The following is a 14,867-nucleotide window of genomic DNA, read 5'->3' as shown; positions in this document are numbered from 1 at the left end:
AGCAAAATATCTTCACCAAGATATTCAGAGAGACCACAAGGAAAGCTATTTGGATGTTAGGAAGTGTTATGGGCTGAATCACGTCCCCCCGCAAAATTCATATGCTGAAGTCCTAACCCCAGGCTGTAGATTGTGATTGTATTTGCAAATAGGGTCTTTAAAGAGGTAATTAAGTTAAAATGAGGTCTTTAAGTGGGATTTAATCCAATATGACTGGTGTTCTTATAAGAAGAGGAGATTAGAATACAGACACACCCAGAGGGAAACCCATGTGAAGACACAGGAGAAGGTACCTGGCCATCTACAAGCCAAGGAGAGAGGCCTAAGAAGAAATCAACCCTGCAGACACCTGGATCTCAGACTTCTAGCCTCTGGAACTACGAGAAAATAAATTTCTGTTATTTAAGCCACCCAGTCTGTGAAACTTTGTTAGGACAGCCCTAGCAAACTCATACAGGAACTAACAGCTTACAAAACGCAGCAAAGTCAGATCAAGACCTTAGAACTGAGGTCTAGAACAGCTCCCTTCTTCAGCACCTCACTCCACACGAATCCAGGTACAGCTACTTACTTTTTTGGTCTGGACAGGCCATCCCAGGATTGGTTCCAGCAATGAATGTATTCTAGCATATTCCATGTTCCAGCAATGAACAATGAAGCACCAAGCTGGAGAAAACATTCTTCTACTCAATATAAAGGATCTTTACTTTCTGTTGGAGGACCAGAACCTGGTACCTAAACAGCCTGAGTTCTTAATCCACATCTCTGAATTCCAGACCTGCTGCCTGCATTGCCGCAGTTGGCCTTTCATAGTAGCATCCAGGGCTCAGCACCCAGACCTGCTGCACCCTTAGAATCCACTGCTGCATAATCCATGGCTACTTCCATCTAAGTGCTGGCTCCAGGTTTGGCATCACAATCATATTCTTTCCCTTCTAGTTCCTCAATCCTGGAAAGGACAGCGTTGTGGACAATATAAGTTCTTTCCCTCAGCCATTCAGAAATTTGTCCCACACCAAATTTAAATTGTAAATTAAAACTGGAATCCCTTTGAGGACAGATGCTTCTTTAGAGGTCCTTTGACCTGAGTAGTTCAGCATTTGTATTAAGTTTTATTTCAGTGTCTACTCAGAATCCTAATCATAGCCCATTAAGAAAGAATGTGACTTTAATATTGGACTTTGCTGGTGTGCTTGAGTGTGCACTAGTTATTTTTCTTTAAATCATAGCCATATGGTAAATTTTCTGTTTTGTTATGGTTCCCTTTTATTGGTGGGCATGCAGTGGGTATTTCTTGGAAATGGCCAATTTTTATTAAAATGTTTCTAGAAGAAATTTTTTTTTAAAAATTGTAAATTAAAAAATTGATCATAGGGGCCATTTGAAGTCACTGAGGAATGAAGTAGGCAATCAACAATTGAAATTCAGTTTCTCAGTTTAAAATCAACTCCTTATTGCTGCTAATATTAGTCTAAAACTTGTTTACAATATACTATACCAGTAATAATATAAATTGCTGTTTGTTAAATGATTTTTCTTTGTTGGAAACTTCAAATCTATTATTTTTCCTTATTGGTTGTATACAACTTTTAGTTGTCAGGGAAAAAATTATTCCTATAACTAAATATGGATTTTTATAATATTCTTTTATGCTATTTTCAGAAAACTGAGATAACTATAGACACTTCTACTTTCTATTCAATGTTCAAGCCTTGTTAGAAGGAAAAGTTGTAGGAAAGGAATAAATTCCTTTTAAAACTTCACATAACTTTCCTTTTGGTCTGTTTCAAATAGTAATGGACCTAGTTAAAGCAGGAAGCTCAGGGTGATGGCAGGCTTTATGAAGAATGGTATCTTGCATGAACAAAGAAAATTTAAAGAAATTCTTAAATAGCTGAATCCATCTCAAATGGCTCTTGTGATCTGGAGGGAAGGAAAGCTTTGCTAGGAGGAAGTTGAGAAAGTTTTTTTTTTTTTTTAATTCCAAAAGGCTTTGCCATATATTGGAAGAAGAAAAATATACAGTTTGTCTAGTTTGTCATGTTATTTATAGACAATACTTAAATCTAGATATTTTAATTAATTTTTTAAAGTAAAATTGCTCATCAGTGTCTGTTCATAAGATAATTATGTTAGACTGAAGAATTTGATTTTTAAGATCAAGTTAAAAATGACACCTCAGAAAACAGGATTTTTATTTTTATCTTAAAGCAAGCCCAGTTTAGAGGTGTCTGTTTACAAACTTTCTTCATTTAATTGGTTTTCTTAATATGAAATAGCATTTCCAGAACTAATTAAAAGTTCATTCTAATGAATATTCAAGACCAAAATATGTTATCTTTGCAGTACAGTATATAGATTTTTAAATCATCCATAAAGGTAATCATATTTTTTTATATTCTTAAAGTCACGTATTGTTATTGAGGCCAAATGGGTTGTTTGCTTCCTCTCAGGCCATGATTGAAGAAGCCATCACCAGGGCGGAATCTTTCTCAGTTATGTACACACCATTTGCAACAAAAATCAGAGCTGATAAAACAGAAAAAGTAAAAGAGGTTTTCATAAAAACTCATCCTGCATATGTGAAATATATCTACACAGGTAAGATTCAATATCTTCAAAGTATCAGCTGACAACTTATTTCCATAAAAAACAAATACAGGGATGTTTCTGATTTTTTGTTGATTATTTCAGTTTTAGGGATTTTTTTTTTAATCTGATGAGTTGAAATGGAAAGTTATTTTAAGGTTTTAAGTAGAGCTAGCCCTATAGGTCTAGCATAATATTCCTTGTGCCATCATGTTTCTTTTTTTAAGAGGAGAGGTAAAACCTAGAAACTCTAAGATTATAAAAAAATGAAAGAATAACCTGTAGTAAAATATCACCTTTCCCCATATACTTCATCAGTAAACTAGGTGATTATAGTATTTTCCTGAATATGGATTTTTTTTCTCCAATCCCTGCTATCTCTACTTTCCTTCCTCCATCTATCTCACACCTCAAACGTCCCTCTTTTTTTATGTTCTTGGGCCACTGGTATCCAAGTGAGATCTGGATAGCCAGCCAAGTGTACACAGAGAACACAACACTAGTGGTGTCCTTTTTTCCTCTTTTTGTCTTTGGAAGCCACTTGCTTTCATTCATTCATTCCAAATACTTTTTTACTATCTACCATGTTCCAAGTGTTATTCTGAATTAAGACAAGAATTTTCTTGTACTAAATTGAGCCAATCTCTAATGGAGATGGAGATTTCCAGTTATTTAAGATACTAAGAGTTGTCAAAAGCTTTTGTTGTTTCTGTTTTACTGTCTTTAAATCACTGAGTCAAAACAATATTAAAGAGTATTTTGTTACTTTCAAAATAAATAAACAATCAGCAATGACTACCATATTAAGCAAAATCTCTAAATACACACATCTAGTATCACATCCTCCTGTTAAGGCCCCTGCATTCCTTTTGTCAGCGTTTTGAGGCCAAGTCACTGATTTATATGATTAATAATATACTCCACTAGTGATCACTTTTAAGGTACCAGGCACTCTACATTCATTATCTCTTGTTACTCCCATAACTTAAGAAGTGAGTAAGATGATTCTCATTTAGAAATGAGAAAACAGCTACCAGAGAAAACAGTTTTTCCAAAGATACACAGCAAATCAGAAAATCAGTGGCAGCAGGCCTTGGATTTGAACCCATATCCTCGCATTGAACTACACTATTTCCATCTGATAGAAGCCGAGATGTGACGGAAGCATTAAATTTAGGTCCTATGGAATCCTTATTTTTTCCACAATGCTTCAAGCTCTTCAGAAGAAATATATTTTTAAAATATAACTAGGGATGATTAAATAGTGAATCCCTAAGGAACAATGAAAATTTAAAGGCAGAGAAAGGGAAGAGAAGAAATCACATGCATGCTATAATGAACACTGATGCTGATTTTCCAGCATTTTATAAGGAAGTAGATAAAAATGTTTCAGAACTCACAATTTTCGCTAATTGTTATAAATCATTTATCATTTTGTTATGGATATCTTCAAGGGTTTGGGCAGGGGGGCAGAGAGGGGAATCAATACCACACAAAAGTTATGTCAATCTAGTATCATGGAAAATTAATCCAATTCAGCTATTTCCATATCTACTCTCAGATCCATTGGTAATAAAGAGAGATTCATTGAGGAGATTACCAGTTTGCCAATTTCTCTACTGGTAGAATAAGTTTAGTTATATTTAACCTACTTCACAGAGAAGTCATGAAGATTAATTAATACTTAGGAAGCACTGTTGCCACTGAGGGTTTAAAAACAACAATAACATTAATGAGCCAGATTCACATCTCATGTAACTCCATCAAACCTGTTATCAAGATGAATTATGATCTGTTGGCAAGATGATTCATGCTAAAGGATCTTATACTTTGGAAGAGAAGATAATTATAAGTTACTGATGATTGTTTCTATCATTTTATAATTACTAATTGCTGGAGTGTGACAGTGCTATATAAGAACAGAGAGAAGAAAGACAGTTTCTGGAGGAGAAGGGGAGGTAGTGAAGGCAATCTCGAATTTTAAATTTCATTAGGAGTGGTTAGGTCCTTCGCTCTATAGAATGGGTACTTTGAACTAACAGGCTATTACACTGATGACATTATTTGTCTCTGTTGCAAATGATTAAAGGGTCACTCCAAAGCCATTGCTGGAACGACGGTGAAACCACCATTACTAACTATATGTGCAAGTCTTAGTGGCATCTCTTCCTTTCCCCCCAGGTAATTCCAAGGTGAGGAAGAGGGCAGGTCAAATGTGATCTTTAGCTTCTGGATATTTCTCACAGGAGGTGCAGAGTGGTGATTTGGGCAGGCATCAGTAGCCAAAGGCAGTAGCTAGAAAGTGAGTTACACAAAGAGAGATAGGGCCTAGAAGGGTAGTGACCTTGTTTTGTTGGCACGTCCCAAACACCAGGATACTCCTTTTATCTGCCTTCTATTTAAGAAGCTTCTGTGTTGCCAAAAATGTATTCAGTTATTTATTTCAACAAATAGTCATGCAGCAGGTGTGACTGGACAATCACACAGCAAATGTGTGCAAACATGAGACTTTTTGTTTTAACCTACACATATTCATCTTTGGTCTGTCCAGAGCCAAAAATATATTCTATCCCACCCCAAAGGACTCAATCCCATCCAATCATTTCTAAAATTTAGTCTGTCTTCAGTAACTATCTAATCAAATTCACCAGCTTTTTCCCCCTTTCCACGGGACTTTCTTCTCTTCCTAGTCTGGTTTCAACTTTCACAGAGCTCGAGCCTACCCAAGGGTCCAAAGAAGCTCATAGGCATGTGAGGAAAGAGTCCTCTTGGAAGCCTTGTGCAGGCTAGCACAGCTGCAGATTATATGGCTAGTGCAACCTGAGACAGATCTGTTGGCTTGAGCAGGACCTGATGGGCTCATTTATGTGACACATTAGGTCACCCAAGGACACCTATATGAGTTCCCCATGCTACCTCCTGGTGTAAATGCTTCTTTACATTTACACCAACCACCCCTACCACACAAGTTGGCCCAGACTAGAACTACTTTCTAAGATTCCCTCTCCCTGCCAGAATGCAGAGTTCTAGATCTTACTCTAGAAATCCCCTCTACTCCACTGGAGACTGGAAGTCATTTCAGTCCTCTCTCCAACTTGCTATGCTATTCTGCCATTTCTCTTCTCCTTTTCTCCATGCTTCAGAATCCCAACATCCTCAGGACAAGAAGAGGATCTACAATGGAGATGGGTGGTGTATTCAGTTATTCATTTAGTCATCAAACATTTATTGAGCACATATATTCCAGGCACTACACTAGGTAGTGCTAGAATATACCTGCTTCTAAGAAAGAATATGACTCTAGTAATTTATATTTCAGGGTGAAAATTGGACTATATTTTTCCTCTCTTCTAGAGAATACTTCACTTAAAACCTAAGCTATAATTGTGGAATGGAAGGCTGAGTCTAAAAGAATGATGGAGGAGAAAACAGATGAAGGAGCAGTTTGGGAATAGAAGTCCTTGCCACCGAAAGTGGCAAAGACTGGCTAGTTGTTTACCAAACTATTCTCTTTTCTCCCCCCCCCCCCGCCCCCCGCCCCATGCATGTAACTAGAATACATTTCCAGCCTCCTTTACAGTTCAGTGAGGCTTGTGACTCAGTAACAGCCAATGGAATGTGGACAGAAATACCCTGGGAGTGTGACATTCCCAGGCCTGGCCCATAAACCTCTGCCATGCAGAACTCGCTTTCCCTAGCCACTGACTGAGTAAATAGGACTGCGGAACTAAAGAAGCTACAAGGCAAAAGAAGCTTGGATCCCTGAATGACCATGTGGAAGGCAACCCACTGAATACCCACACAAACAAAAACCAAAATTCTCTTGCTTTAGATCCCTAAGATTTGGAGGCTCTTTGTTAAATCAGGTAGCTTTACTCTAACTAATATACTGCCTTACATCAGTGAAGTAGGCGGCTTCCTACTTCATCTGCAGTGTACACAATAAAATTCATGTGAACTCAGGGGAGGACAGATAAACATTCCTCCACGTGCAGTCAAATTCATCCTCAGAAACACTCAGAGTTTGTGTACATTCCCTTCTACCTCCCGTTCACTCATCCTTCCTTGGACAACTACAGGTAAATGTTCTCATACATATGTGTTTGTACCCACTCACAGAAAAGGAACATCTGAGGAGAGACACAGATTCCAAATGGGAGATAGAACACAATTACGTAGTTTTCTTTGCAGCAAGAGAAATTGAGGCCGTAAGTAAGAATTACAGAAATCATCTAAATAAACAATCAACAGATGAAGGTCAGAAAATCTGTACCTTGAAGATCTTGGATGAAAAGTCTACCTATCAAAGTTCTGCTGGATAAGTAGGTATTATCATTAAAACTTGGAGACTAATACGTTTAGTTCTCCCAGCAGAGGCTGGCAGACAACCCTCCAACACAGAAACACTGCCCAACTCCAGGTCACCTTCATCAAGCCTAGACAGTATTGAGTTCATTACTCCTTGGTCATGTGACAGTGCCATGAGCCCAGTAATAGCTGGCAGAGGTGGCGGTAATGAGCAGGAAGAATATTTATGATCGAGATCCCCCAGGCAGTGTATTCTTTCTAGCTAGCCCCTAATTCACAGTCATCCTTATCATGGATTTCCACATGAAAAATAGATGCAAAGGGGAAAAACGATAAAAATGAATTCATTTTGAAATGTATAGAGATCTAAGTATTTTTAATTTTTTACTGAATGGACCAACTAAATTAGTGATTTATTATGAGAAAAGCCCACTTCACCCTCAGTGGCAGGCACTAGGACTATACTACCTTTATAACTTCTACAAGACTGATAAGGGAGGGTTAAAATTCAAATCTGCCTTGTAGGACAACCAGCCTTCATATCCTCAGGAACTCACTGTGCATTCTTTGTTATTTTGGGGATGTGGTAAGACCCACCAAAATCTTAAAGCCATATTATAATAGAGCTATACTGTATTATGTGTCACAGTGGAAAAAATTACTGAATATTTAGCAGTGTAGCTATCCATTTTTCTTATTTAAGGAAAAATCCAGTTTGATTCATGCAGAGTAGTCAAGGTATATAAAACAAATAATAATTCACCAGCCCCAGAATTATTATGTTTTCATTTATAAAGATTTTGCTTGAGATTTTTATTCATATATTCCAATGAAATAACACAATTCTGTACAGTTCTTATTCTTGCATGATTGTATTTTAATAATAAAGTAATACAATAAGCATATCCTGTCTCCACTGGATGAAAATATCAAGATTTATTTGCTAAATAAAATATTCAGTAATGGATCTGTGCTTAGTGATGTTTAATAGAAAACTTTTCTGGAGCAGATATCAATTACTTTAACACTTAGGTAGATAGAGTCATATTTCGTCTCTCCAGTGCAATTTAACTCCCAAGAGTAAATATGTATGTTCAGAAGAATAATATACTGTTTTAAAACAGACCTTTAAAAATTGCTTTTCACTGAAATTTATAACCTTGTTCTTGTTCAGTCATCATTTACCAGTAAGGATAATACATTCTATGCTCTCTAAAATATAAAGTTAAAATTTCTCATTTTATTCTTTCTTCTTTAAAATGTTATAATTTTACCATGATCAAGAGTTTCCAAGATTAGACTATTTTCCTCTTTCTAACTCACTTTATCAAATGGAAAAATTTTATAGAATTAAAGAGCCTACATCCCCAATATCATTATGAAAGTGTTACGGCTAGGTTGGTTATAAAGATGACAAATCATCTCATATTTGTACCACAGAATTCTTTTTAGAAACAGAGAATCATTCCCAAAGAAAAGAAATTCCTCATATATGGGGCTGAAGTCTCTGTTCTTAAAATATTAAAACGTTGGTCTTCCCAATGGGAAGTGTGGTGTTCTGGCACTGTTCTAGCTAATCAAAGTAAACACGTCTCAGTGAGCAGCTCACTTGTCCTTTGCAGTAGCAGGTTACAACACCATTTGCCTCTGGTCTCCCTCATCTACTGTCTCTTACCATCTATGATTGCATTCCTCCTTCTAATTGCATAACTCTCTTTTAATTTCATTTTAGCTATAACAGGTAACAATAACCAAGGGACTGTATATTTTGCTTTCTTCTTGTTAGTCTGTACTTCTTAATGCATCCAGTGAACCAACTTCCCGGGAGTTGGATTCATCTCTACAATTGGTAACTTGTACCTTTAGTAACTGATCACAACACAGCTGCAGTTTCACACCATGCGTGGCCACCCAGGAATCAAAGGTTCCTCACCCTCCACCCTGTTATCCTTTCTCTTCCCAAACCACATGTTTCCATGAGCCAGGACCGTTCTAGCAAATCTCATTTCTGACTCCGATTCTGGGATTTTCTTTTCCTCACAACACTTCTGACACCAAATTTGTGGGGTTTTCCACACCACTTCTCCAGCTCTCAGCCACCAACTGGTGTTTTAACAATTCACTTCAACTTTGGTACTCACTATCCAGAGTTAGCACAGACGTCACAGATTAAGGGCTCGATCCTACCAGACCGCCCCACCACCACTTCAGATGCCAATCACAAGTCCCAGGCCTCCTGTACTTCTGACCAACCAGCTATAAGTTGGGGGGTTCCAATGACCCCCAATTCAGGTTCTATAATTTTCTAGGATGACTCATAGAACTCAGCAAGTGGTTTACTTACTATTACTGGTTTATTATAAAGGATACAACTCAAGAACAGCCAAATGGAAGAGATACATAGGGCAAAATAAGGTGGGGTGTGGGTGTGTGCTCTCACTGGTTGCACGACTCTCCCAGTACCTCACTGTACTTCACTAACCCAGAAATTCTCCAAACCCCATCATCTCGGGGGTTTTATGGAGGTTTCATTATGATTGACTAAATCATTGGCCACTGGTGATTAACTCAATCTCCAGCCTGCCTCCCCTCCCCAGAGCTTGGGGAATGGGGTTGAAAGTTCCAAGTTTCTAATTAAGCCTTGGTCTTTCTTGAGACCAGCCCCCATCCTGGCAGAAGCTATCTAGGGGCCTGCCAAGAGTCACCTCGTTAGAACAAAAAACATTCCTACCATCCTCTATCACTTAGGAAATTCCAAGTGTTAGAGAAGCTCTGTGCCAGGAACTGGGGACAAAGACCAAATATTTTTCTATGATACCACACCATCTCTCACTCATCGTAGATAATATCCTTGTGTTTTTTACTCTTGGGTGCAGGACACTATTCAGCATGGCTTTATCTGTGAGAATCCAGTACAGTCTGGGTTGATTTTGTATCCTTCCAGAGAAGATTTTCTTTTGATTTTTCCAAACCACATAGAGTACTACCAACCAGAGAGCCTCTATTTCTAGAGCTGAGATTTCCTGGGCCATCTAGGTAGTATAAATTCAAACCTTACACCTAGACTTAAAATTCCCAGAGGGGAAAAAAAATCCTACTCCAGGCCCCAGATAAGTCAGACAAGTTTATTTTGTTAACTTCATCAATGGTTGGATTTTTTTTTATCTCCATCATTCACTGGTACCCCAGTCTCACCTTTGTTTAAGAATGCACCATGCTATATTATAATTGACTGTTTATTTGTCTACTGCATGCACCAAATGGTAAGCAACACCATGGCATTCATTATCTTACCATTTTATCATAATGCCTGACACATTTATATAGACTCTGGTAAGGGGAGCCTATAAATATTTTTCAGGTAAATTAGGTAATCAATTCTTTATCTAAGCTATATATCTTATTAAGATTATTTCTAATATTTCATCATTTTGTTGCTATTATGGATTAAACCATTATTTTCATTATACTATATATTTTATTATACCTATATATTTTGATTGACCTTTTTAAATCTTATATCTGTTTATTTGGGGGTTTGTATATTTCCTTTTTTGATCCCTTACTGAACTCTTGTCTATACTAATAGATTTTCACTTTATCCTCTTGGAGTTTCTATATAAATAACCATCTATTCTTAAATTATGACCATTTGGCTTCTTCACTTCCAAAATTTATATCTCTCATTTTTATTTCAGGTCTTATTCCTTTGGCCTGAAATTTCAAAGCTACAGAGAATAATAGTGGTTAAAGGCAGTCATTTTGTTTCTGAGTTTAACAGGAATAAAACAGATTAAAAGTAGTTTCACCACAACCAAACTGACTACTAATAGTGAATAGTAAAGAGTAATATCTAATAATCAAGATAATCTCCTTTTTTAGATTTCCATATGTAAGCAATAACTTATCAAATACAAAACCAAAGCCTTGCTGACTTTCAAATTTTATATATTAACTACAGGAAATTACTGAGTCATTACCATAAGATCATTTGCTCATGAGCCATGATAATTCATGAGTAATAATAGTTCTTGTATATGATAATCATGATAATTCTTTGTTTTTTAATTGTCTTCAACAATTGCACTTATTAAATAAAAAACTGTAGAACTCAAAAACCAATTTCAACAGAAAACAAAAGAAAATCTCTGGTCTCAGGAAAAGAAATTGCTGTGCTTCTCTGGGATGGTAGTTTGTTGTTGTTGTTGTTGTTATTGTTTTACCTTAGGAACATTGTGAATGAGATAGTTGATCTTCTTTATTTCTGGAAAGTATACAGGAGCTTATAAAATACATTCTGTGTATTAATCTCACCTATGGCTTCATCACCGGTCTCTTACTTTTCCTTCTGATCTGTTTTCTTCAAGCACTCTTTTACACATTTTTTTATGCTGTATTTATTTATTTAAGGCAAGTCATTACACTTCCAGAGTGAGCTATAAACAAATAAGTAGATTACCAGTCCAGATAGTAAGGAAAACTAAGGCTTTCAGATTATGTAAGACTTTTATTATTCAGTATTAGTTAACTACCCAAGGGTCACTTTTTGCAAAATGTAGAATCTAATCGAAAGTAGAAAAATCATAATTATGATATAGATCAAGAAAAATAATGCTAAACATTTTTTTTAGTTATTTCTGAGATATACATTTTAAAGTAATAACTAGGATTATGACTTATAACATTATACCAGAACATACAAGATTTTTAGAAATTTCATGTAATGTCTGAAACATTTATATTAACATATTTCCATACAAATATAAACTTTTTTTTTATAACATCTTTATTGGAGTATAATTGCTTTACAATGGTGTGTTAAACATTTATTTTTTATTATTATCTCATATACTTAAGTCTAGTTATTAGTAATAGTATTACAATAATGTTATTATAATAGCATCACTAAGACAGTCAATTTTGGTATCTTTGTACTAGCTGTAAAAATTAATTATTCTTAATCCTCAAACTATTATGTTTCTTAAATAAGGAAATTATTCTTCTCAGATAGTCAACTTGAAGAACTTATAATATGTCTTACATCTCAGCTATGATATTTTAAGGATTCCATAGTATTTTTAGATATACTGAACTACTAGCTTAATCTCTCTGTCAGAAATCTTTGGTTTCAAGTAATAGGAATCACAGCTTAAACTGATTTCAGTATATTTAAGTTTTAAAGGGGTAGGAGGAGGCATGATATACATTGATTTATAATACAACTACAGGGGGACTATCTTTAAGTACAGCTTGATCCAATAGTTCACTCACTGCTCTATTTTCTACAGTCAGCTTTCTTCTCAAGTTCTACCTGGTATTCCATCACCTGTACCATGCCCTCAAGCACTAGGATCTTGAGTCATAGCAAAATTCCCAAATGTCATTACAAACTTCAAATCACACTGTCCCAAGAAGCAGTGAATATCTCTTCCACCCAATTCCTGGGACTCACTCTTCCTCATTGGCCCAAATTACATTATATGCTTATACTTGAACCAAAACTGAGGTCAAGGTAATGCCATGGATTGATTCGCCTAAGTCAAATAGGTCTCACTTTTAGAGTAGGTAGGGAAGGAGAGAATTCTCCAAGGGTAAAAAAAGAGGGAAGGTGGGAATGCATGTTAGGTATCCAACCAACCAATGTCCATTCCAATGGCTGCAGAAATACAGCCATTTAAGGGCATTAGAGCAACAACATATTATTTCACTAACTGTGAATTTAATAAATATTGAAGGGAAGAGCAGTATCTTTCATGTTTGTTTGTCTCAAACCTACTTTGTTGGGGATGGAATTAAGGAACTTCCCCAGAATAAATACAATACAGCTGATTAAACATAAAACTTTGGAATCAATAAGAATTCCAAGTGAAATAAAAATGAACTATGTATAAATATCTTATGTAATTATTTGTTTTTCAAAGTTTATAAGTGGGTTATGAGAGGCAACTTATATATACAAAGATCAGTTTTGGAGAAGTAGAGCAGAAGCCTGAAGGGAAAATTAGGAATCTTAGGAATGAAAACCAATGTTTTTTACTTGCATCTATAACTCTGAAATTATAATGAAGGTCAAAGGGAAAATACAATTTATTATACAAAGATTCATTTTACAAATAGCTTTCTCACACATCAAATGCAAAAATCAAAATACGCTATCTATATTTTTAAAGTGGAAACTGTTTTATTATTTATGGGGGCAATAATGATGTTAGCTGCAAAGTTGCTGCCTTTTGCTATTTTCTTGCTGATGTGAATTTGTGGATAACTTCCAATATAGAAGTATTGGCATTAAAAAGTGAACAAGATAAAACTCAGAAAATGACTGGGTGGGAAAGAAGTAATGACAAAGTGTTGGCATTATGAAAGGACTGGAGAAGCTAAACTCTGAAACTGATCACTAAGACGAAGTCATATAAAACTGACATGGTCCCATCTCACACTGAACAACTGGGACCTTTAGAAATGAGATTTTGCTCTAGCCCAAAATGTCAGAACATTTTGTTATGGACAAAGGGCAGAGAAATGAAATAGACACTAGAGAATAGAGAAGGAAATGAAACAGAGAAAGGACATGATAGAACCCTAACAAATCTGCTTATTTCTAAAAGGTTTTTAAAACCTCTATGATTTTTCTTTTTTCAAAATTGCTTTGAGAAGTTTATCCACAATCTGTTGACTGTGGTTATGATGAGGTGTCCAACAGAAAATACTGATGATGGTGGTATCTATGTTTTCTACTTTATGTCCAGAGAGCTCATATTTTATTTTACAGATACTTAACTTCATAAAAAATAAGCAGTCCCTCATATATAGAGATGAGTCTGCTGATCTACAATCAACCGTTCACATTTTTGCAGATGCTTTTCTGGTGCTGCTGACAGTTTCATTAAGCCAGATTCTCTGTTAATCCAATCTTCTTTGTGACTAAGAGTCCATATTTCCCAGAGAACAAGCTGCAGCAAGGGCCCAACCTGAGCGTGAAACTAAGTTTTCAATCTAGGCAAAGCTGCTCTGTTCATTTGAGCATCAACTCCACTGAGTTACCTAATACCTATTATTTTACCTCACTCACCCTTTGTAAATTGAACAGAAACCACTTAAAGTTTAGGTAAAATAAAAAAACAAAGATTGTGTGATATTCTTTTCTAAGTTTAGTGACGGAGAGATAAATCCTGTCTCGGAAGCTCTGAACATTTCATTAGCTTTGATTTTTTTGAAGTTCTATTCTTATTTGGACGATTAAAAATTCAGGATTGAGAAAACTTTGTTTTTATATTCAACTCAAGTATTGATTGAGCACCGACTAGGTGCTTGGGGCATGAAGATAACGTGAAGATGTGATCTTGAAGAGGATTAAAACTTATTGGAGAGATGAGACATAACCCCATGAAACATTAGGAGATTCACTCTAGAGTGAGTGGTATGGGTGTTCTTTTTTTATTAACATCTTTATTGGAGTATAATTGCTTTACAATGTTGTGTTAGTTGCTGCTGTATAACAAAGTGAATCAGCTATACATATACATATATCCCCATATCCCCTCCCTCTTGCGTCTCCCTCCCACCCTCCCTATCCCACCCCTCTAGGTGGTCACAAAGCACCTAGCTGATCTCCCTGTGCTATTCAGCTGCTTCCCACTAGCTATCTACTTTACACTTGGTAGTGTATATATGTCCATGCCACTCTCTCACTTCGTCTCAGCCTACCCTTCCCCCTCCTCCTCCTCCATTCTCTATGTCTGCGTCTTTATTCCCATCCTGCCCCTAGGTTCACCAGAACCTTTTTTTTTTTTTTTTTTTTGATTCCATATATCTGTGTTAGCATACGGTATTTGTTTTCCTCTTTCTGACTTACTTCACTCTGTATGACAGACTCTAGGTCCATCCACGTCACTACAAGTAACTCAATTTCGTTTCTTTTTATGGCTGAATAATATTTCACTGTATATATGTGCCACATCTTCTTTATC

At 36.1% G+C, this 14,867-nt stretch overlaps 1 protein-coding gene across 1 annotated transcript in view; it reads left to right on the top strand.

The window, feature by feature from the left end:
• SPATA16 (spermatogenesis associated 16) overlaps positions 1-14,867 on the top strand; it is a 225,806-nt gene that overhangs the window by 157,104 nt on the left and 53,835 nt on the right. The window contains exon 5 of the mRNA XM_059922009.1: positions 2,454-2,601. Coding sequence (XP_059777992.1) covers positions 2,454-2,601 — 148 coding nt within the window. The remainder of the gene's footprint in view (positions 1-2,453; positions 2,602-14,867) is intronic.

Source organism: Balaenoptera ricei, chromosome 4 (genome assembly GCF_028023285.1).
Source record: "Balaenoptera ricei isolate mBalRic1 chromosome 4, mBalRic1.hap2, whole genome shotgun sequence".
Lineage (NCBI taxonomy): Eukaryota > Metazoa > Chordata > Mammalia > Artiodactyla > Balaenopteridae > Balaenoptera > Balaenoptera ricei.
This window is presented reverse-complemented; position numbering and strand designations above follow the sequence as displayed.